The sequence below is a fragment of the Danio aesculapii genome, chromosome 8 (assembly GCF_903798145.1).
Source record: "Danio aesculapii chromosome 8, fDanAes4.1, whole genome shotgun sequence".
In the NCBI taxonomy this organism is placed as follows: Eukaryota; Metazoa; Chordata; class Actinopteri; order Cypriniformes; family Danionidae; genus Danio; species Danio aesculapii.
In genome coordinates, this window is record NC_079442.1 from 14,292,618 (window position 1) to 14,319,184 (window position 26,567).

Sequence of the window (26,567 nt, forward strand, 5' to 3'; positions counted from 1 at the left end):
ATGGCAGCCAAAATCCAATGTCTGATAGACATTATAGTGGTAACGGCCACACAACGTCAAGCTAAAACATCATTAGACGTTGATATTTGGTTTATTTTAGGTTGGACGTTGGACATAGACACCGGCCTGACGTTGGTTACTGATGTCAACCTGATTTTTATTTCCAAACAAAACGCAATGTCCCCACGACATTGGGGTACAATGTCAATCTGACGTCATGTTGACGTCTTGTGCCTGCTGGGTGTTTAAGGCCATTTCGGCCATCATACAGTAAATATTCGTCATCTTCTCATTAGTGACATGCATCTAAATAATCTCTGGGTCAACGATTATTGGTAAAGATCTTGGACATCTTCTTGGACACCTTTAATGTATGAAGGTAAATCAGTAGCAAATCTCGAGAGCTTGTAAATCTAAATATGAGAACTTGTGATAATAATATTTGTATGTGTAGGTTGAAATGTACACTAACAGCTCTGATGTGAACAGCTGAATCTCTCGATTTGCACACACAGACAATAATCAACAGACTTGTGTTTTGAATTCGAAGTTGCAGATTAATAGTCGTGTATTTGTAAAATGTCATCCACAAATACAAAATGACAGACACACGTGTGTATGGCAAATTTGATTGCATCTTCGCTCTACAACCACAAATCGGCACTCACAACCTCTCAGATTTACCAGTTCAACTACAAATCTCTCGCGCTCTGACTTTTGCTACACACCTTGTGCTATCTCTGTAGCAGAACTCATTTGTGCACTCCTAGATGCAGAGGCGTGAGAAGCGTTGGGCGGGGCAGGTGTAAAGCTGCTTTATTGGCCGATGCCTGACCAATGAACAATGCCAGCAGCCAATGGTACTGGGATACAAATAATTACTATGATTATTTAGGATTTATTTCAACTATTTTCTATAAAGATTTTTATTAAATATCATTAATACTACGGGAATGTACATACCAGTAAAAGAGCAGCAAAGCCAATTTATTGGCTAGAGCCAGCCAATGAGATTGGACGTTTCTGTACATCAGCACAGAGAGGCAGCAGGAGAGGATGATAGATTACACTTCCTGTTTACAAGTGTTTCCTCAGATTATCAGACAGAGAGCTGTATCTGAATAGAAAAGGTTCAAATTGTACATTTTGAGTTACATCGATCATTTGAGGGTGAGTATTATCGTGCATTAATAGCAATTAAACACTAGTCGTTTCAGTTTCTCACAGTTCATACCGGTTTTGTTATAATTACCTGCATCATTTCTATCCATCCATCCATCTATTTACATGTTTGTGTACATTGTGTCATTTATATCTATTTTTTACTATGAAAGTTGTGTGCAAATCGAGAGATTCAGCTCTTCACATCAGAGCTGTGAGTGTACATTTCAACCTACACATACAAATGTTATTATCACAAGTTCTCACATTTAGATTTGCAAGCTCTCGAGTTTGACTACTGATTTACCTTCATATTAATGCTTCCAAACAGTTTCTAATCCCCATAGACAAGAAAAAAATAAAGTAGTGACTGCAGGTTGAAGGAAAGTAATCGAGTAAAAGTACTGATTCAGCACTAAAAATGTACTCAAGGCAAAGTAAAAGTACATTTATTTTAAAAAACTACTTAGTAAATTTCAATTACTGAGAAAAACTACTTACTTACAGTAATTTGAGTATTTGTAATTTGTTACTTTACACCACTGCCAACATTACACCATTGATGGCCACTAAAAACACCTTACGGTTCAATGTGTCAATTCACATCAATTTACTTAACAATGTGTTCAGAACACAAACTAGTCTTAAAACTATGTGATGTCAAAATCCAAAATATTGAGTGAACTAAATCTTTAAGTTCTTTTTAACTGCTTGATTTACCTGACCTCGAGATTTTTGGCATCTACTTAAAATGTAAAAGAGAGAACAACAAAATTGGACAGAACAGTGAGGTCTTGAGTTGTGTTTGTACTTATTTCAGCGTGACAATTCACAATCCGAACTTGCAAACTGCTCAAAGAAGAAAAGCACAAGCTGTGACGAATTAAAAATGCATGAAATAATAAATCAATAATAAAATAAAACATCTTCAAGAGGGTTTTTATCATGCAAACTGTCAAACAGCTAGAACTGTGTCAGCACAGTGTGTAATATACAGACGCAAAATAAATAAATAAAACAAAGGGAAAGAACTATTGATAAAAGAAAGTAGAGGCTGTCTGTCATTTGCCTTTAGCGTCGCATATGCAAAAAGATTTATCACTGATGTATGATGAGTTGCACCTGCTACCCTATGGGGACCATAGGAAGTTCTCTGTTGATAGTTCTCACTTGAGTGATCCTGTGATGTTGCGTGAGTTGATAGCCCTGTGGGTAAACTGCCTCCACTTTTGCATAGGTTATCATCAAATGCTGTAGGATTTTAATAGTAATAGCGAACTCCGAGATAGGTTTGATCTACTAAATGGTAAACTGGGAAGATGCTCACATTTGCGATAATAAGTGCTGGAGAGTGTTACGGAGCTGAATGCTGGGTAATCAGGCCTTGCAGCTAGTGATTAATACCTGGGCATCCGATCCTATAAAAGCTGAGAGTCTGTATATGTGTCCGCAGGCACGCCACAGGCTTGGATGGCGTCTGTGTGTACATACACTTTGAAAGTTCTCTACTCCACGCTGCATAATTCCCCCTCGCTCTCTTTGATTCCTGCAGAGTCCGACACCACAGGAAACAGGGAGAGAGAACAGTAATGGAGTAACCAGCAGAGATAAAGAATAACATTATGCTGCTGGCCAAAAAAAAAAGAAAAACAACAACATGAAACCCGGACCGATCCTTCCTGTTGTTCAGACACAAAGTCATCTTGGGCATCTAATTCAGATTTCACAAGTGTGTGATAGTCTGCAGGTGTCTTTTCTTCTTCGCTTTGGGAAACAGAGGACAGATAGAAAGAATTTGATTATGTTAGAGCCACAGTCTCCCATCTAACATGCGTGCTGACCAACCATGGTAACTATGTGGGCATTGCAGGTTTGAATCTGCCTTACATAATATCCTGATTTTTTACACCTCCACTTCCAATTCTGTCTACGACATCAAAGTAAGTGACAAAAACAAAAAAGAAGAATGTCACTGGGCTACATGCACACACCTGGGGTGCTCAAATTGACCGTGTATATATTTGGCTGCATCACATGAATCTGTTCCGTTCACTTCTCATACTTTCCTATCGCTAAAGGCTGTGGCACAACAAACTGACATCAAAGACCAAACAGTGAAAGCCGACTGTGTTGAAGCTTTGAATAGCCGATGTCCACCAAAGTCCGACTGCTTAACTGCTTATCATTCAGTCCTCACTCTCTTCATTGCAGGCAGATATGTGGTTGAGGGAAAATAATTGCACGTTGGACGCTGGTAAGATGAAGTTGAAATTTTGAAGAGCCATCTGTGTGTGCTTTAAGTCATGGTTTTTACTTTTACTTCTTGTGTAATTCTTTGCCAAAGCATGAAAAATTATGCTTGAACAAACTGAAAAGAATTACATCTATTGGTCACCTAGCATGTACTTTATGTTATATTTCACAGCCATGAGAGGAAATAAGAGACATCGTACGCAGTACTGGAAGAAGTATTCATCACAGAAATGGGGGAAATGAAATTAGTACTGTGGACATAAAGTAATTGCTTTCCATTCCATTCATGATCATCGTAATCAGTCAGTCTTAACTTTCTTCATAACAGGCAGCCATGTTTTAAGGAGAGTACTTGCGTACTTAAAGGCTCAGGTAAGATGAAGATGAGAATTTGAAGAGCCAGCTGTGAGTGCCATCTTGACATTGCCAATTGCTTCTATTCGTGACTTTCACTTTTTCTTCTTATACATTTGTTTGCCAAACATTTCTACTTTAACAAACAGCAAAAAACTACAGCCATTGGTCATTTTGTAAAGCCATGAGAGGAAATAAATTAATTAATCAGTAGTTGGAATCAGTATATATTCATAAAGTTAGCACGGTCACCTCACAGCAAGAAGATTGCTAGTTTGAGTCCTGGCTGGGCCAGTTGGCATTTCTAGGTGGAGTTCTGTTTGCATTTTCTCCCCATGTTCATAGGGGTTTCCTCCAAGTGCTCTGGCTTCCCCCACAGTCCAAAGACGCGCTATAAGTGAATTGGGTAAACAAAATTGGCCATAATGTGTGTGTGTGCGTGTGAATATGCTTCCGGAACTATGTCAAATCATTAATATCATTCAATATTTTTAAACTAATTATTTTTATTGTTTTTATAAATTATTTTAATGATTATGAGGACTTTTATAAGCATTCCAGATTTTTTTAGTCAAACTTTGATGCATCACTTGCTTTTGTTCATATCTCGGACAGTTTTACCTACTAAAGTTTAACAGAATATTAAATACAACAGAACATTGGTTGCTCTACAAATATATATTTTTTATTATGTCAAGAATAAAAACAAAAAAAGAGTACACTTACTAAAAAAAATAATGATGTTTTTTTTTTAGATTTGGCCCGCTCTACAATTCACACATTATTGTCTGGCTAGTTTCTGTCCTATACTTATGCTAAACAGGCAATAATGGCCCAACATTCCTGACCATTATCACCTATAAAGCCTAGAAAAACAGGCCATCAGTATATCATAAACCCATAGGTTTAAAATTTTCTTTCCAGTTATCAAATAAATTATTTGTTACTTAAATATAGTTTTGTAGCCATTAAATTGTTTTAAATTGAAAATTGTAATATCTACATAAGTGTAAAACCTACGACTGGTGGAAAAACATATTTCTGTAATTGTGTACCTGGGTCTCCCTATTTGCCATGTCCTCTTTGGGCTTTAACAAACTTATCCATCAGGTTTTTCCAAAACTTTTAACAAAAACTTCCCTCTTTTCCCACTGCTGCTGCAATTTCTAGCCAATAATGATTGATCATTTGGTTATCTCTATGATCACGGATCATAAAGATGTCTGTACAGTTGTTTCAGACAAAATCTCTTCAAAGTGTTTTATTTTCATCTCAAATCAAACACAGCGCAGCACACACTGTTCGCTCGTGTCTCAAAAAAAAAAAACATGCGCCCCGCCAGCCGAAATCATGTCGCACGCACCCAAAGCGAACCTCCGCAAACACAGCGATGACGTCACATTTGCCGCATGCACTCAAGCGAACTAGCGGACGCGCGTATATACCAGGCTTTTCCCTTCTTATGGGGCCTTTTCGGTCCTATCCTCATAGTCTCACCCACACTCAATTTCTCTCTCTCTCACTCACTCTCTCTCACTCTCGAACACATGCATGTTTGTGAATAGATGTGTCCTATACCTTTTTGTTAAAATTATTAAACATTTGAGCCCATGCGGATCGCTTGCTTTTTACACACAGAACAAGTTACTTAAACTCAAAGATAAAGCAACAGGATGTACTAATCCGTTAATGTAGTAAGATTAATTATTCTTCCAGACCAGAAAATGTATTGATCTTTGAATTAATAGACAAATAAATTGTAGGCTCCAACAGACAGCAGTTCAATTTAATGTACTTTTAGTTCGGCTACCATTAACAATCAAGTCAACCCAAATATTCATATTTAAACATTTTACTAGCTATTATTTATTATTAATATTCATAATTTTATGAGTTTAATTCTCTACAAACTTGTTCATGGATGCAGTCAGGGGCGGACTGGCCATCTGGCAGACCGGGCACTTTCCCGGTGGGCGACGTACTTTTTGGGCCGGGCTGATCATCGTCTTATGATTTGATCGGCCCATAAAAGGCTTAGCAGCCTATCGTTTTTTTCTGCCTAATTGATTGACGCTGCTGTGATCTGTGACTCTCTGAAAGTAGATGCTTTTTTTCCTGGACAGACAGACCGGGCCGGCCCATGTGACACTCTGCAGCCCATTGGCTCTTTTCGGTATTGACATTGGGCTGGCCCAATCACAAACTCCTATTTTGGACTCCGTGTGACATGCGTCGTCTGTGTGTATTTGTCAAAATAGTCGAGAGTCATAGAGAAGAAACGCAAGGGAGGCGCAGAGAAATCGTGTGAAATACACCGGCGTTTCATTTAGCGATTCTGAAAAGTTCTCTGTTCATTCTAGTACACGGCTAAAAACGCAAATCACGTGACCACACACTCTCTGCCCAGAGCTGCAGCCACTAGTTCAGCGGGTGAGCATAAACCCCAGGTGAGAGTATAGTGCATGTCAGACAGTTCATCTGCTGGGTGATCTCATCTCACTATAGTTGTTAAACGTGATATTGAATTCATCTTGTTGTCTCTATCTAACAATTCTTATGTCTTTTGAATCACTTGTTCTCAGTTAACTGTTTTGGCTGAGGGTAAAGATAAGCTAATATATTAATTTATGTAACCACATACACTGATTCTGCACACTGACTGATTGCTTACCTTTATCGTTTAAATTTAATGTACGTTATACTGTTATAATGGCCATTATTGGTTATTAAAACTGATATTCTGCAAAAGAGACAGGGTAAAGTTCATTCTTTTCAATGGAAATGAAAGGAGACAGTTATATTTAAGCCCTGTTTTGTTATAAATATGCAGTGTGAAGATGATGCTCATAAAAATATGCAGCTACACGAGGCTGTTTGGTGTCTGTTAATCATAATATCAAAATGAAACAAATTTGACTTATATTATGTTTTCATTGTTTAGATAGTGAAACAGCAAGCAGGATGAAGTGAAAGAGGTTAAAATGTAACACTGTTCCCTTTGAAGATTTACCCATGCATTAGCAGGCAGTTTTTGTTGTTTATTATTGAATATAGGCTGAGTGAACAGTGTATTGAATAAGCTAAATTGGCTGTAGTGTATGAGTGTGTGTGAATGAGTGTGTATGGGTGATTTCCAATATTGGGTTGTGGCTGGAAAGGCATCTGCTGCATAAAACATGCTTGAATAGTTGGCAGTTCATTCCACTGTGGCAACCCCTGATAAATAAGGGACTTATGCGAAGAAAAATAAATGAATGAATAGTGTATTTTTTAGAACTCAACAAATATCTTTATGGACAGTATACAGAAATTAAATTGAGATTAAAGTTTTTATTTATTTATTTATTTCATATATATGGCTTTTGTGTTTTATAGAATATGAGTTGATAAAAATATTGGACGTGCATAGATAGATAGCATTTTGATTGAATTTAGTGGGCCGCTCTGGCCCAAAATGCCAGGGCCGATTTTTTGCCCCAGTCCAGCCCTGGATGCAGTATATGAATACAATACATACAATGGTGTCTTCTGCATGGACTCCTCCAACATTCCAATCAATTTAAAGAGTGACATATTTCAATCAATTACCAACTGACTCGCTGTGAATGCTTACATCCAGTGTGCATCTTGACCTTGACACTTTCTAGTACACACGACTTTCACTTTTCCTTCTTATGCAATGGTTTGCAGAAAAGCCACCAATGTTGAACAAACAACAAAAACTACAGGCATTGCTCACCTAGCATATACATTCCATACAGTGACTTTATGAGAAGGTAGAAGTAGACTATACTCATCATTCAGACAGAGGAAATTAAATTAGTACTCTGAATATACCATAAAGTAATTGCTTATAGGCACTGAAAGCTCTTTCAAAGTGTCAAAGAAGAAATAAAGAACTGCAATTTGTCCTGTCATCTGTCTGCTATCCCTAATTGTGGCAAAAAAGTCTTCTAAAAAGAGTCAGATAATTCATATTAAAGCCCACTCTAATGTGCTTGCCAAACAAAAGGAGCAAAAGAGAGACAGATTTAAAAGTAGATGCACTCTCACCGCTGCCATTAGCCGAAATGCCTCACACCTGTCTGAGTGTCTGTATTAATGGGTGCTGAAGCGGTTTGTGTGTAAACTGTTCACTTGCCTCACATACCACGAATGGGTGCGAGTACATCTGGACCATTGAACTGTCGTCGCGATGGAAATCACATCCATCTACTGACTCCTTTGTGCTATTTATCGTCTCCACTGCGACAGATTTACAAACCTATTCTGGTGTATGTCTGACATGACCCTTAATTAGCGTGCACATTCATAATGTGAGACCTGGGACTCAGGTGTTGCTTTCGATCTCCTGGAATTTCAGAAGCTTACTTTATTCGAATGCGCCAGGGACAATATGAAGCTGCTTTTGACAATGCATAAACGGAATTGGAAAAGATTGTCAATAAAACAGAATTTAATGTAAACACCGGCACACACTGCCATTGGGCACCTATCAGTTTAGTTTGATTGGTGTGTTACACATGTCACTCTCGTCATGGGTCATGTCTGAGGGAGTTTGCCTGACTCAACATGTAGAATCGAAATTGGTATTGGTGAAAGAGTGCTCTGATTGGCTATTCAGCTAAGAATCGGAGCGTGAGAACAAAAACTGAAGTAATGAAACCAAGCAAACAACACAAGAGGGAACACAAAGAAGCCAGCGGTCATTTTGTCTTATTTCTTAATTATTTGCAAATGATATGGCTTATCAGATTTTCAGACATATTTCCATGAGCGAATCCCTCTGTGGTGAGAAAGCAGTTCTGTGAAAATGGTATGTACTGTATGTGTGCAGCACTAGTTCCGGTTTGCCTTTGTGAAATGACAATACACACTACTGCCACCTGTAGCTATGGAAAGATATATCCACTCCTGCAAGCAAGTGCAGTGCTTCCACACATAAACTTCCCACATATCGGGCCACCCAAAAATATTAACAGCTGCCCAAGTATATTTGGTGACACATTTTTACTATTATCACTTTTACACATTTTTGTATCCACCCAAGATAACCAAACTTCCGTGATTGATTTACCAGTGTAAAATATTCTCTTGTCCTACTCATTTTGTACTGTTCGCGCTGTGTGTGTGTGTAAGAACTGTTAACATTTACACATACAATCTCACATGCTCTATAGAGTCCGGCAGAGATGCACCTTTCTGGCACTTAAAAAATGTGTACGGGCGTAGTTTATAAATATAAAAATGTTTTTAAAAAGGCTTTCGGTTTCTAAAGCTGCCATTAATTGTATGCATTTTGCATTTGCTTTTTATTTAAGCTTGATTCACTTTCGCAGAGCAGCGAGAGCAATATTAAAGGACACCCATGGTGAAAAATTGACTTTTCAAGCTGTTTGGACAGACATATGTGTAGATATAGTGTATGGACCGTCATATTGGGGTGATATAAACACACCCAGTCCTTTTTTTTCAATTTAACAACATAAAAACGGTGGACCACTTGGAGCGCAACTTGACGTATGAGTGTGGTCCCCCCGCCCACCGAATTGATTGACAGCTGCGCTTATTATCATGTCCTGGTATACACGTGTATAATCATATCAACAAGAGAGGACGAGCGCAAAGCAACCGGGAATAAAAGGTCTGTTCAGTTCGCTAGGATCATCAATCATCATCAAATGTGATCAAGAGTGAGTTTTACAAGTTTAAAATGTTTTAAAACAGTGCACGTGTGTAATGAATTACAGCGATTTAGCTTAGCTTTACTTCAACAGCACAGCCGCGTGTCAGAACAATTATAAAGGAAGACGCTTCAATCTCGGTTTGTGGACGTTAAATCAGGTTTATTTTGTACATTAACATAACAGATATCCATACAGCAGTGGAGATTAACCTGTATCCTGTCAAATATGTGTGCAAAAAGAGCGCAAAGCTAAACGCGCGCGATGTCTGTGTGCGTAAACTTTGTAACGACATTGTGTGTGACTCGTCATAACAACTCTACAACAAACTCATTGGTAAAGTTCTTACTGTAGTATTTCTCACAAACGCTACGTGAGATCTTCTTTCTTTATGTCTGTCTGTTGTCTGACGCAGTTGAGAAAAGGTGGCCGGGGAGGACTAGCCTTAAAGGCACAGTACACCAAAACCGCCTCCTGGTGCAAAAATGTATTAAATAGAATTTAATAAAATGTTTAATAAAAAAATCTGATGGGTGTTTTGGGCTGAAACTTTACAGACACATTCTGGAGACACAAAAGACTCATATTAAATGTGAAAAAAGGGGTAACCTAGGTGCCCTTTAAATAATGCATTCTTTAATCTAAACGACTCATAAAAACTTTACTATATACTCAGAGTAGGTATGGGACGATAACCGTTTTCAAGTATTCCCTGGTTCGGAAAAGTTTTAAAACTGACAAAATTTTCTGCTATACCATTCCTATGGTTTAATGTAAAAATTTTTTTCATTCATTCATTTTCTTTTCGGCTTAGATTTTTTATTAATCCGGGGTCGCCACAGTGGAATAAACCACCAACTTATCAAGCACATGTTCTACGCAGCGGATGCCCTTCCAGCTGCAACCCATCTCTGGGAAACATCCATACACACTCATTCACTAGGGACAATTTAGCCTATCCAATTCACCTATACCACATGTCTTTGGACTGTGGGGGAAACCGGAGCAGCTAGAGGAAACTATGACCCAACTGACCCAGTCGAGGCTCGAACAAGCGACTTTCTGGCTGTGAGGCGACAGCACAACCGACTGCTCCACTTTTTTTTGGTTTGTTTTTTAAGACAACAGTATCACCAGCAGAAAAGATCTCCAAAAATGTCGTTTTAAATTGTAAAGAAAATTTTTAAATCTAATGAACACAGCAGAAGCCAATAAATCATTTAAATCATTTAGCCTGACATGTTTACTGTTCCAAAATATTTTAAATCTTTCTCATAATAAAATAAATTGTGTTCAATGGGGGAAAAGTTTTTGTTTTTTACCCAGACATTTACAAAGAATATATTTTAGAGAAATAATGACAATACTGTGAAACCGTGATATTTTTATCCAAGGTTATCATACCGTCAGAATCTTATAACGGCCCATGCCTAACTTAGAGAGGATAAAATGATATCTAAACTGGCTGCACAATAGGTGTACACCATTAAAATTGGTTAACCAACTCATTTGCCTTATTTAAATAATGTACACTTTTTATTCATGTAATTTTTCTATATTTTAGAGATGTTTTTAGTGAGCTGTAATCCATTTGGTGTGTTCATGCATAGCTTTTTTGGTTAAGACAGAACCAGATGCAGCTGACTTAAGGCAACAGCACAATCAGTTTTCATTGGATTTTAGCTAGTTCTGTAACACCGGCTTGGTATGTCCCAGACTTACTATGCAAAATGTCATGGAATTTGGCAATTTTGGATGAATAAATCAAAAGTTTGTAGACTGCACACTTCAAATTAAAATATGGTCAACTCTCTATGCATATTAAACCACAAAAACACAGTTTCATCAGCTACACACTCAAGCATGCATGATGTTTGTTTTATAAGCGGCAGCTGTCTCACTATATGAGAACATGAACACACTTCACAAGCATTTCAAAAAATTCAAAAAGCATTTAAAAATATTTATCAACAAATCAAGTGCCTTATTGACAATCAAAAATGTTTTAAAATGAAGAAATTGTGAAATAAATACAGGTTTAAGTTATTGTTAGGGTTAACTGTATGATGTCAAAATGCATATGTTTCATAATTAATTAAAACATTTTAACTGCATATGTTATTATATATTACGACATGACATAACCATTGCAAAATTGAATGAAAAAATAATGGAATTTGGGCCAATAATGGAATTATATAAGATATCCATATTTTCAACAAATGAATATGCATTAATGATTGATGCTGAAGAATTATAATTATTAAAAAAACATTTAAAAAAAAAAAACTATTGTTTTAACTCCATAGATGATAATGTTTTAAGGTTAATCCAATATTATAATTTGAATCTGGATCAATACCGAGAAATCTTAAAGTTGCATTACAGTAGACCAAGCAAAATTCTACTATGTGACCTATATGAAGGCCCACACGGAATCTGCGTGCACAGAATTCCACATATTGTCCGCAGATTTTCAGCCCATCATTAATTCTGTTTATTTACTAAATTTTATTTAGTAAATGTGTGTAAATCTATATTTATTTAGTTTTTAAATTAAGTACAGTAATATTATTGACTATTATTGACTATGAAAATGTTCATCTGATTTATGTACAATGCAGTGTCTAAAGTAATATTTTCTGTCTTTTAGTAGATATATTACTGTATATGAGAGACTTGCTTTGTTTACCAAATTAAGTGAATCTAATTGGATTTGCATTTTAAACATTAAATAAAAGTTAAAAAGATATAATTTTTTTATTTCACATATTAAGGTTTTAGTTATGATACTATCAAAATAATTCCGCAGAAATCCGCAGATTTTTACCAAAATTCTCCGCAAATCTACGTCCGCAGGTTCCATCCGGCCCTATATGCATTTAAAAACAATTCAAAATGGCTTTCTAAAATGACGAAGAGATGAATGTTTAAAATAAACACACAGTTCAACAAAGCTTGATATATTTCTTAAACCTTTTACACAAAGTTCATCACTCATTCAAAGGTCTAACAACTTCCAGCAATTGAAATGGAGAGAGTATATGAATAAACAAGCGCACAGTCAAAAAGTGACCAAGTGAGCAATGGCCTCTGAGGTTTGGCTAGAGATGACTGCACTCAAGCTGCTGGACGTGTACACGCACACATAAAACACACATCATCCATCAAGCATGTGTGCTCACCGCGTCACTTCATCTCTGACACAAGCGAGAGCTGAAAGCTATACGACCTCTTTCCTCTTGGCATAATTACAATAAATTGCATCTAAACAGAATGCTGATCAGGGACCATCTTTCTTCATCGATTTCATTCATCAAGACGGAACATAGAAGTCATCGATTTTCAGGATATTTGAACATCATTTAGGTTAGGAAAATAAAGATGGCATCAAAATTGTGTTTCTTAAAAGTGCCAAATTGCTTGAAAAGGGCTTTATCTTTTTAAAATGACCTATAATAATATTTATTATTGCTATTATTATTATTACCTTTAACACTGTTCATTACAGCTCTTTGTGAAAGCAAAAAGAGTACAACGATTCACAAGATCAAACTACGCAATACATTTAGTTATTGTCTCCCAAGAAAAAAAGAGCCAAATTGCAAACCACCTGAAAGAAGTCATCAATAATCATCTTATTTCAGACACAGATCAACATAGGATTGGAACAAAATTGCGCATTGCCAGCTTATGATGTTCATTGGCCACCCAATCAACATCTACTTTGAGAAGTCTTTAAATGGAATAGCTGTATTTGATGCTTGTAAGTGTTTGGTTTAAGTTGTCAACGTGTTGATAAAAGATGCCTTTCCACAATGTTAAACCTCTAAGCCAGCACCAGGACGTGGACACACTGGGGTGCTGTTTTTGCACATGTCAGTGTTTACGAATAGATTACATCAAAAAGAACATCTTGACAAACTATACATCTAGTACAAAGCTACAACCCTCAAGAAGCCACTGTAGCTAGTTGTCTTTCAATGGGAAGCTTATAAGGAATGTATTTGCTACATTTGTGTAAGTTGTAAAGAACATGCTTAGATATGGAGTACAGACTTATCGTAATAACAACACACACACACACACACACACATCCATTGCTGTGCATCACGTTTTTTTTTTTTTTTTGAAAGGTAAGAGTCCTCAGAACAACATCCCAAAGAACACATTTAGTCCAACGACACAATAGTGTTGAATTATGGATGGTTATTCATTTGTTTATGTCATCGTTTCTGCCAGTTGTTTACATTGTTTACTTTCTTACTTACACACAAAAAGTCGTCTTTGTAGTAAAAAGCAAGATGTCATAGGGGACCTATTCAGCCAGTTTTTAAGAGATGTAAAATTCGTCTCTGATTTCCACTGATTTCAGCTCAAAATAACACACAAATAATGCTTTAAAACTCCTTAAAAACTGCCCCTTTTGGGCTTTGATCCAAATTGTGCTGTTTTGGTGACTGTTGCTTTAAATTTAAATTGAGACCACTATTTAAATAGATTGGGCTCTTTTCAAAAGAGGGCGGAGCTACAAATGCCCGAGCAGGTGAAAACCCTAATGGCAGATGGCTGCTTCTCACTCAGGGCTGTTATTATGCTAATGAGGAAGATTATTATTATTAATGGATGGGGCTTTCCCCCTCTGATGACATGTATAAAGGGAGAATGTCAATCAAAGTGTTTCTGCAGAGTTTTTAATCAAGTGTGATTATACATTTTTTTAAAATCAATTAATTTTTATCATGAGAGACTGGATATATTCACTCACTACTGTGACAGAACTCTGTTTAAACACCTAATAAAAGTGACTTTTGCATAATAGGTCCTCTTTAAAGTTAATCTACTCAGCATCCATTTCTAAAGCATGACAATTATGTATACGTATATATATGTATAATCAGTTATCTCTTTTTTTCCTGCTCATTGCGCCTTTTGCCGTGTGCTGTGTAAATACAATCGGATACGAGTCACTTTTAAAAGATGATGTAAGCAGGTCAGCAAACTAATCGGATACAGTCACAGAATCGGAATCGACAATTAAGATCTGCAGTGTAAATGCAGCCATGATATTTAATTATTCTCTTACTAACAACTCTTCAGTCTTTTGGATCTATCAGGTAACGTGTCACAGCATCAGTACACTGCTTCAATCTTTTGCTTTTTTATGCTTGTACTTAGTAAATTTAGCGAAAACCTCAGATACTGTTGGCTGTGCACCTTTTTTACCAACCAAGTTTGTTGACGCCATTATAATGACACGAATCACTCTGCCTATTCATGCCCGCAGAAAAAGTGATTGAAAGGTGGTAATTTATGTGTAACTTATTTTTATTTATTTATAATTTGGTTATGGGTAAAACAAAGACCATGCAGGGAGTTGAAATGTTAGGCTAAAGACAATTAATTCGATATGAATGAATTAATAATTCATAAATAATTAATTCACCGCCACCTATGGCAACAATGCCATCGTCCATCGCGATGTTTCACATCAGACATTTTACGATGCCAAATTGGTTGATATCACCCAACCCTAGTTGCCATCGACCTTTTATTATGTGCATTTAGGAATATTGCATGAAAACAGTGTTAATGGAAATACCATTGGCTCAAGATGAGCCAAAAATTTGAATGGATTTTACAATGGAATCCTATTTACCGAATAAAGTCCAGCATGTGCATCAAAAAAAGTCATGCGATTTTATTTTAACATATATGATTATAAAACTGACCACAACGAAATGACATTAATGGACAAACGAGCGGACTGACCACTTTGCATAACATCTGAAACATTGCTTTACTCATTCTAAAATGTCTTAACCAAAGTCCATAATCAAAGATCCCAAAAAGTGGTCTCGCACCTCTAAAAGCCTCCAAGCATGCGTTACGTCTTTGTCTTCTGAATATATAAGAACAAAGACCCAAAGTGGCTTTGGCTACCATAGCATTTTACATTTTTCTTTGATATTTGTCCTTTATTCTAAATCTAATAAATTGTATGCAATATTTCAGTTTTGTGCATACATCTAAATAGCATATTTGGATGGAACCATAGCTAGTGTAAGAACAGAGATGATGCTGCAATGCATATGAATATGTTTTTTGACCTTGGACACATTTAAACTTACTGTAGGAGACCTCCAAACTTCAGGAACTTTTAAAAGAGAATACAAAACTTTAAACTGTGCAAAATTATAGTGTTATTTTCCCAATTTGACCCTCAGACAAACCTTTCTGCATTTACCATTTTCATTAAGTCATAATTAAGTATGCTTACCAACCCCTGTTTCTCAAAGGTCTTCGCAATATAGCTAATTTTAGCTTTTCTGATCATTATGGGGACATTTGGTCCACTCGGTGCAGCAAAACCTGACCCACACACACATGCGCATTAATATTCATGTGCACAATCATATAAACAAACACACTAATCAAAACCCAGGCATCTGCTTCATTACAGATCTTAATATTCACATATGCTGCTCTACCTTCTGATGCTTTTACATGAGTCTTACCGAAGTCTTTATGCGAAGACATCCATCCGATGGCTTTGAGCGAGACAATAGCTAGAAGTCCGGATCCCACAAAGGAGCCGATCCCGGAGAAGAAGAAGAACAGGCCCATTATAGCACTCTGCATGGAGCGAGGGGCTGCGGAGTAGGCAAACTCCAAACCTACAAACACAAGCAGATGCAGAAATCAATGATGAAAGTCTGAAGTTTGCTTCGAATGCATGATTACAACCTGAAAAAGCATCCTAGGCACTCTACGCTTCACATACACAAAAAGCAGTCTTTTGGGGGGAAAAAATGATGTGCAACAGTGATTTCATTTAAAAAGCCCTCTGCATGTAGAAATATATATAGTGCTCACAGACAGACACAAGGGGGATTCAGTGATAATGAATTGCACTAAAAGCACTGTTTATTTGCACGGCTTTCTATATTTTTGAATTAAAGAGCAGACAAACAGCTCTGACTTTCTGGTAAAAGATGCAATCTATAATAAGCCACATTTGCATAGATGTGTGCGTTTGCATTTAAAAGGATGGCAGCAACTTAAATACAAATGGCACAGAGCTCAAACATATGCATATATAGCCTGAAATGCAACATAAATATAAATAAAACATGTAAATAAAATAATATTTAATGTATTGAATTTACATAGAAATGTGCATTTGCATTTGAAAGGATGGCAATAACTTATATATGCACAGCGCAGTGCTACATAAATTAATATATAGCCCAGTGGGTCCCAAAGTTCGCAGGACAATGACAGGAGGACGCTTGGTGATTTCCAAAAGTCAAATAAATTGTATTTAACTATTTGAATTACTATATTTTATCCATAACCCACAGAAGACAAAAATAGCAGTTAATAGTTACATAAAAAAGCAACAACATGCAAATAAAATTCGATAGTAAACATCGATAGTAACTTAATAGTAGCAGTTCGCCTGTAAATCAATTACAGTAAAAATACTGTATAACATTTACATCATCATTTACTTTCTATATATGTATTTACAGAATTGTTGTATAGTATATATTTGCTGTAAAGTATACAGTAATTTTATACAGTAATTTTCACAATGCAAGTTTAAAATACAGTAACTTGCCGCATAACTGTCCTGAAGTAAAATACAGTTCATATTACAGTTAAATACTGTGTAGATTACAAAAATCGTTAACAGTGTAGGATTGTGCGTCAGTTTAGATTGTACATTAGATTAACAATACAGATTGATTTTATTGCAGAGGCTAAACTTTCTGACATCTTTGTGGCAATCAAATACACTAAAACTAAATACAGGCAACAACTGGACATTGACAATGATCTCCAAAACTAAACATGTGCTGAAAACATTGTGCCAACCGGCCAACATTAAATTATACAAATGAATAAATTACTATATAAATTATATCCTATGATTTTTAGGCTATTGGACTTTTTTTGTGTTGTCAATACACTTGTGTTTATTTAGACATATTGTAGTGTGTGCAAAATTTGTATATTTTTAACCACCTCGCGAGTCACTGTAATTGTTATTTTGGGGGTCACGGGTTGAAAAGTTTGGGAACCCCTGATATGCTATAATTTAATTTAATTTAATTTAATTTAATTTAATTTAATTTAATTTAATTTAATTTAATTTAATTTAATTTAATTTAATTTAATTTAATTTAATTTCTTTAAATTAAATGAGTAATTAGTTTATTAGTAACCATAACTTTATAAGTTGCTAATTCTTACTTTGTTTTTATCTCATTTCTAGTCCAAATATCAAAAAGATTCTTAGATCAACTATAAATATTTTTTAAATATTTAAATATTTATAAGTCAGAAGTTGTTTTGAGTTTTTCCCCTAAAACAAGTAACATTATCTCCCAGTGGAGTAAGCAAAATAATCTTGTTTTAACTTTGAAATCTAGATATTTGGACTAGAAACAAGACAAAAATTAAAAAAAAAAAAATAAATAAAAAAAAAAAAAAATAAATAAATAAAAAAAAATTGCCATATATCGTATAAGTTTTGTATAAATACAGTAATTAAATAAAATTCTGTATAGCTCCTGGTCAACAATAATTCAGACTCAACATTGCATATCTTGCGACGTGACTTTTATGGAACCACACATTGCGATATCGATACTTAAATGATATATTGTGCAGCCCTAATACATAGTCTTATATGCAAAATAAATATAACGTAAACATAAAAGTAAATTAATTATAAATGTAGTAAATTTACAAAAAAGATCACTAAACAAATTAAAAAGAATAAAAAACTTTTATATGGTTTATATTATCCATGCTACTAGTTATAATGCACTTTTATTTTAACATCCAATGATTTATTTTAATTAGTTTATTTATTTAGTTGTTTATATTATTTCAGCATTTAAAGGATAGATTACTAAATGAAACCTAATTATCATGCAGCGTGTTTGTTCTAAATACCCCACAGATTCCTCAAATGCCTTTTTTTGAGTCAAAGCAAAAACACATTTTTATACCTCTTTAAACGTAAATGAGCTACTGCTAACCACTCCCTTTCCAGAAAAGGGCGGAGCCTTTACAGTCTATGCTTCAGATACTCTACCAAAAACAAAGCATCTATTGGTCTTTCATTAGCCTCTCTACTAGAGTCACACTCATGTGACATGCCATGTTTTTCACCACAGAAGTTTATTATTATTTCTATGCATTTTAAATCTACACAGTTTGAGCCAGTTGAATTATTAACACCCCTTTGAATTTTTTTTCTTTTTTAAATACTTCCCAAATGATGTTTAACAGTGCAAGTAAATTTTCACAGTATGTCTGATAATATTTTTTCTTCTGGAGATTTTTTTAGAGTCATATTTGTTTTATTTTGGCTAGAATAAAAGCAGTTTTTAATAAAAAAAAGAACATTTAAATGTCAATATTATTAGCCCCTTTAAGCTATATTTTTTCGATAGTTTACAGAGCAAACCATCGTTATACAATAACTTGCCTAATTACCCTAACCTGCCTAGTTAATTAACCTAGTTAAGGCTTTAATGTCACTTTAAGCTGTATAGAAGTGTCTTGAAAAACATCTAGTCAAATATTATTTACTGTCATCATGGCAAAGATAAAATAAATCTAAAAGTTAAAAAGCACTTTTTTTTGAGAAAGGTATGATGTGTTTGCTCAAAAACCTGGTTGTCAGACAGCATGTCACACTCTCAACTGTCAAATAAACAATATGTTAAATCAAGTAACATCTGTGAATGTAAACAACTGGGAAAGGAATCACATATGATCTCTGTATTAAAAGTAACACCAGTGTAAAATCCAACAGCTACTAGTTGACTAACTTCAGTAGCCATTATCCGAATCAATTTCTTACATTAATAGTGCTGTTAAATCATCTTAAAAGAAGATAAACATAGCAGACAGTGTACAGCCTCCTACGCTGGTAAATTCTTGAATGGCTCATTTGGAGACACTGTTTATGATTTATGGGACATCAAATGATGAGGACAGACAAACCATAATAGAGTTGTGTACACACTGCAGACATGCACATAATTATGATCAAAAACAACGTTAAATAGAATTTTGCTCATTATGTCTCCCGAAAAAAAACTATTTTATGAATAAAATAGGTTTAATATGTCTGTTTTTAAAATAAAACCCTCCTTATGCTTAGTTTTATCTGTATCTATTTAAGATTAAATTTACATTACGTATATCTCAACATCCCTACTAGACACAAAAAATGCATTTTGGAATACTACGTTAAAAATGCTTAATGGAGACATCTAGATGTACATCAATTTTGAAAATGCACCTATATATATATATATATATATATATATATATATATATATATATATATATATATATATATATATATATGCAAACAATTGAGCGAAATAAACGTACAGTTAGTAAACATCAACCCTTTTTGCTCTAATCGTGCGTTCACACCAGACGCAAATGAAGCATCAAGCGTGAGCGATTCACATATTGTTAATGCAAAGACGTGAAATGACATCCTGCGGCACTATTCACGCGAGTGAGGCAATGCGAATGACATGATTTATGTGAATGAAGCTGGACAAATGACCCGATTCGCGTGAATGAAGCGGCGCAAATTGAGCGGCGCAAAATGAGCGTTTGCGCATTTTACGCATAAATCGCTCATTTGGGTAATCTGAACTTTGTCGTGAATCAACATCTAAAGTGAAGTGAATTTGATGCGCGAATGAAGCAAGTAACTCAAAATGTTCACTCGTCTATTTACGGTGTGTTCCATAATCGCACTTGGCATGTCGAGATGATTTTCCGTGGCAGTTCCAAGACTTTGGAATGATCTTCCACTGTCCTTAAGAACATCTCCTACTTTAGAGACATTTCAGTGGTCATTGAGAATACTGTATTTACATTATATGTACATTGTATATGGGCTGTTTGCATGTTTGTATCTTTTCTTTTATATACAGCATTTTGGTACTCGTGATTATTTAAAGTGCTTAATTGAGTTGAGTACTGAGGTTTTTATCCGATAAGAAAAAAAATGTGCATAAACTACAAACAAAACTACATTACTGTACATCCCTACAACGGCAAGAACATCTACTTCATATTTCAGGTCACTGAAAACACACTTATTTTCTTTAGCTTTCATTGTAAATATCTTTGATAGTAGGGCTGTGTGATATTGGCAAAAGAAACCTATCAAATTTTTCTTGAACAATATTGCGATTTTTCGATTTCGATTTTAAACATGATTGACACACACACACAGACCAAAGGAAAACATTTTGAGCTTTATCAAAGTCCTGTAATATGTCTCTAAAACAGACAAAAATAAAAATAAAAATCATCACCTAGTAAAGGTGTAAGAAATTGTCTCTAGAACAGACCTACTGTGTGTGCATGCATTCTGTTTGACCATGTCAGAAGTAGTTGCATGTACATTTGTATTTGTGCAGATGTTTTATTTTTTTGCCATGCATAGACCTCTTTCTGATGCTGCGGTGAAATAGTCACATTCATATACTGCATAATTTACATGCAAAAGTTTGTTATTTCCAATAAGCCGCACACTTCCATTGGAAGTGATGTGCTCATATTCCATGCGCACCCAGTTGAAAACATCTCTACTTTCAGATTGCTGCGAGCGCACCGCGAGTCACGTAACAAAAACAGAGCGATCAGCTTCATACTTTTTATGGAATATACACATTTCTAGACTAATTACATCAGACAAAAACAGAACACCCAACACTGCAGTACTTTTTCTTCATAAATAAAACTTGTACCGGACCTGCAGCAATGTTTTGTTAGTTTGTCATCGTTTGTGAAAATGCTTGTTGGTCGCCGAGAAACGACAAAGGAGCACGAGCGCAAAGCATGTTGAATGCTGAAAGAAGCAACGCACCTCACGCTTTCCACACGTTAGACGTGATACGTGACTTACAGGTCTTATAAATTACCTGATTCTGTGATACATCAGCCTTCCTCTATCCAAAGTAATCCCACACCACAGACACTGACTTTTTTGGCACCAGGTCCTCCTGTCCTTAACTCATCATCTCTGTTTATGCAGAATACTTTTCATTAAGCTCAGTTATGCGTTATGATTGGTACAAATAGCATACTGCAGGAAAATTGTGCTGTAAGCCGATTTAGAAATTGCGCATATTCAAATCGAAATTTTGATACGATTTCAATTAATCGGACAGCTCTATTTGATAGCTATTGTGGTTGTTTGAAAGTGCTTTAGAAATACATTTGAGTGTTTTTATCAGATAAATCCACTTGCTTGGTTTTGGGACTTGTGGAGCTGCCCATCGATGGATTTGCTCCTCAGTGTTTGGACTTTCGGCAGTGAAAATTAAACCACACTGAAATTAACTAAACTGGAATTCAACTCTGAAAACTGGACTGACACAGTTTCAATTTATTAGAACTTCTACGTTAAGCTGCTTTGACACAATATACATTGTAAAATCGTTAACGTAGACTAACTACATTCCGTACACTCATACACACTCAGTCATTGAAAGCCAGAAAAGCAGGTTTATGTGATCATTCTCTGGGTGAATCTCTACTGCACAATCCAAATTTTAATATATTTATTTTGGACCAGTAGTTTTTGAGAAAAGAAAAATACCACCTCTGCATGTGTACGGAAGATAATAGGTATTAACGGTGTTCCATACACGATTAAAATAGTGTTCCGTACAGGGCGCATAACTTTAATTCACCAGCAAAAATGGCCATTGTTTGAAGTTTTATTAAAAACATATGTCAGAATATACTATTGTTGTGTTTAACTTGAAATTAATGTAATATTTAAACATTTTATGAAAGTTTACAATGAAAAGAACCTTACAATCATTCAAGTTTTAGATCATGCTTATTTTATTACAGCGTGGCAATTCAAAATATTAAAACAATAAATTCATGCAAGTTAACGCTAACTTAACTGACGTTTTATGAATTTAAACATCATCAATGCACAAAAATGATGGGCAAATAGTGTCTCTCAGGCTCTTTCTGGCAGAGTTGCATCGTGGATATCATCACTCACGTTTAAATATCCCCATTGCAAAACATTTATTCAAGAAAAGGTGATTTTTTTTACAATTTGTGATTACGTGATATTCATTTCAAAAACACTGTAATACTGTGTAATGCATGAATTAAATTCAAATGCATATTTTCCTTGCTCTAAATGTCTCCCCTCCTAAGCCACACTCGCACTTAAAGCTTGGCCACTCTGTATTTTCAAGCGCATTGGGTGAACGTAGCAAACTTACAGATTTTTTTTTTTCTGAAACATTTCGTAGGAGAGTCTGTGTTGTGATAGGAGATGAAAGACAAAGAATACACAGATATATCGCTTGTCTACGACCCTTAAGTATTTATTCAGAGATTGGTGATAAAAGCTCATCTGTACGTAACATCGTTGTGTAGGGAATATGGTAAGGCTGCGTTATATAAATAACAGTGAATTAAATTTAATTGTAATTGATAAGAATAAAATGTGTATAAACTACAAAAAAAAGTATAGATCCTTACAAAGAAAACATTTTTTGGAGACATCAGCTCAAATTTGTTGTTTTAGAATGTCTGGAGGTGAGTCTCTACATCCACGGCACTCAGAGACGGTCTGGCAACAGAGTGACTCAGAAAACACCTCCTCCGCTGCCCAAATCAGCACACATCCCCAAATATTTACTGACAGAAACCGTTAGAAAGAAAGCAAAATATAAAAAGGGAAGCAGTTTGGGAGGACGCTGAGTGGGGAGGAAGAAAAGATGAAGTAGTTTGGGAAGATATGGGGATGTAGAAAGAACGCAAAAAAAGGAAGATCAAATCTCTTTTTTTTAACCCTGAGTGGTGGCTGCCTGCTGGCTGACATTGATAATTTCATGGCGTCTCAAACTTGTCATTTTTTAAATTATGGCTTGTGGGCACAACTGTCAGACTCGTTTACTGAGCCTGGTTAGGCCATGAATCTTCTGTGATAGATGGACAGATAGCGAGTGTGTGCGTGAGTGCATGTGTGTGAGAAAGAGAGAGGGAGATAGAGCACAAGGCTAAAACAGCTCAAAAGAAGAGGGAGGGCCTCAACCAAACGGAGCAAAAAGAGATCATCTAATCCCATCCCACAATCCCACGCTCACTCTGCTCTGAAACAAATGCACATTAAGAGATGTGGAGGCAGGTGGGGTGGAGAGAAAAAGAGAAGGGAGAGAGAAAGAGAGAGAGGGAGATGAAGGAACGTGGCTGCTCTATTACAGTGTTTATAGCTGTCTGACGGCACGGTTGACCTTTTCTAAGTGCTGTTTGTGTCATGAGAACCATGTCTGCATCCTTAGAAGACAGAGATCAGATGTTTGAGAAGCCCTGGGCTTAAGAAACACGATTAAAACAATAGTTTCAAATCAATGAAGACTGGGAAAATGTCATGAGCTAGATTTTTTTCAAGCAGTTCAATGTACGTTATTTGGTTACATACTGAAGTCTGTCTAAAGGTGACTCATGTTGAATGATCGCTAATGCACTGAACTCTATGGAGGCTCATAAACACCACATTCTCCACCTGCCATTAAATGTTTTAAAAGAAGTCTTATATGCTCAAACCTGCATTTATTTGATTAAAAAAACACAGTACAACCTGTCATATTGTGAAGTAGTAACCATTCTTTCTTAACAAAAAAGTGTTAAATGAGTAGGGGATTAGGGGGAAATCAGTGTTGGTGAGCATTCAGTATCAAACACTGCTACTTGCCATTTGGTGTCTTTAATTCAAACAATACAAACATAAAAGGCTATCATTTATTATTTCAATAATATGTTATCTAATGTGCTGTGTTTTAGGCCCTGTTTACACTAATATGTTTTAGTTTTGAAACGCATACGTTTTGTTATGGTTATGCCATCCGTCCACACTACGCCGGAGTTTTCGAGCGCCGAAAACGAAGCTTTTTGAAAATGCTGAGGAAGCCGTTTTCATTTTAAAAAACCCTGCTGCTCTGTGTTAGTGTGGATAGGGGAAAACGGAGACATCTGAAAACAGAGGAGTGGCTGCAGACATTCTGCAGACATTCTGCAGACAATCTGATTGGAGCTTTTTCCTCAATATTAAGCAGCCTACACACAGTTCAGTCTTGCATCCTCTTCTTGTAAGTTCTTCGCAAGTTTGATATAGAAAAGAAACTCCAGAGGACACGTCGGGTAAATATTTAACAGGAAGAGTGTACTGTATAACCTCATTAACATCACCCTGGCTACGCTGTTTCACTTTCCTAACAATAAAATGAAAACATGATTTAAGGAACTGCCTATATTTGTTTTGATATTAGCAACTTAACAGACAATAACAATGTTGCGTGAGGCGTCGTGTAGCGATATATTTATATGACCATCATCTTCACTGTATGCATTTTCACATCAAAACGGAGCCTATAACATAACTGCCTCCTTTCATTTTCATTGAAAATACGAAACATACCCTCTATTTTGCTGAATATTAGTTTTAATAATCAATAATGGCCATTATAAAAGTATAACATACAATAAGTTTATACATTATGGGAAATAAATGCAAGTAATCAGTCAAATGTGCAGAATCAGTGTATGTGGTTACATAAATTAAGATACTAACCTAACTTATCTTCGCGCTCAGCCAAAACACATTATGTGAGAACAAGTAATAGATTCAAAAGACCAAAGTCGGGGAATATGTCGTTAGATTTAGACAACAAGATGAATTAAATATCACATTTAACAAATATTGTGAGATTAGATCCAGCTGTAGATCCTTGATGAACAGTTCGACGTGCACAGCTCTCATCGCTGCAGTGCATGCCAGAGTGTGTGTGTGGTCATGTGATGTGTGTTTTCAGTGGTATAGTGTGGATGGAGAGTTGTTCAGAAACCCTAGATGAAACACCAGCGTGGAAGTATATCATTTTCATTCTAAAACGCTGTTTTAAAACTAAAACAAATTTGTGTAAATGGGGCCTTAATGAGTTAAAAGGTGCTTTAACACTTGTTCAATTGCCTAGACCGAAACTAGGTTTGATTGTCTCCTCTTGCCACCTTCTTGGCTGATTTGTGTTCACACCACCTTTGTTCCTTATGAATCCTGGTAGGCTTGCCTCATCAAGCTGCTTTTTTGTGTACAGCAGTTGATAGATGATGGCCACAAAAACAACTCAGTAATATGAAGACATCCTCATATCACAGTCATTCTGCTTTTACTGAATCTTTTGCTTTTGTTACCAAAATCAAAATACAGACAGCCACTTGCATCTATCTGCCGCAAAAAAATATGAAAAAGGTTCAGAACTCAGTCTGCAGAAGTCGTTTTTGGTGGAGACAAGCTGACATTATCACTGTTTGCACTGGGTCAGTCCCGCTTGTTGCTAAGGTAGGTGATACACAGACATACACACACACGAATGAATGTTATGCAAACTAAAGTTTGTTGTACAGTTGTCAGAAGCACCAGAGTTCAGAAGACAGCGTTCACACTAGCTAAACGTACCATACTCTGACGTCAAATGAACCTGGGTGTGGACCAAAAGTGCTAGTGTGAAAGAACCCTAAGTTGCTTATAACATGATGAAATATGCAATGTGTGCTAAACGTTGTAATAAGAAAGGTTTATTAAAAAAAACACAAATGTACAAAGAATTCACTCACTCATTATACTTCGACTTAGTCCCTGATTTATCAGTGTTCTCATTTTTAAACATGGTGTAAGCACAAAATAGGGGTGGAAATGTGTATGCCCAGCCTGATCTCACAAGGAAATGTAACTATTTTATGTTTTGTCAGTTAAGTGGCTAATCCATACGAGTTCAGTCGTACAAAAATTTTACGATTTTAACCCCTAAACCCAACCGTCATTGGGAGATGAGCAAATTGTATTAAATTGGATGATTGAGATCGTACAAATTCATACAAATTAGCCACTAAATCAAAAAGTTACAAATTGCTGTAAGATTGTGTTGGTATGCCACTTCCCATCCAAGGGTTGTGATCTGCAGTATAAAAAACACAAACTTAACAGGAGAATGTGTGTGGCTCTAAGTAAACTTTTACTTTTTTCCT

General features: G+C 35.8%; 1 protein-coding gene across 1 annotated transcript in view; it reads right to left on the reverse strand.

Moving 5' to 3' along the window:
• slc15a4 (solute carrier family 15 member 4) overlaps nt 1–26,567 on the reverse strand; it is a 165,821-nt gene that overhangs the window by 38,473 nt on the left and 100,781 nt on the right. The window contains exon 8 of the mRNA XM_056463262.1: nt 15,971–16,129. Coding sequence (XP_056319237.1) covers nt 15,971–16,129 — 159 coding nt within the window. The remainder of the gene's footprint in view (nt 1–15,970; nt 16,130–26,567) is intronic.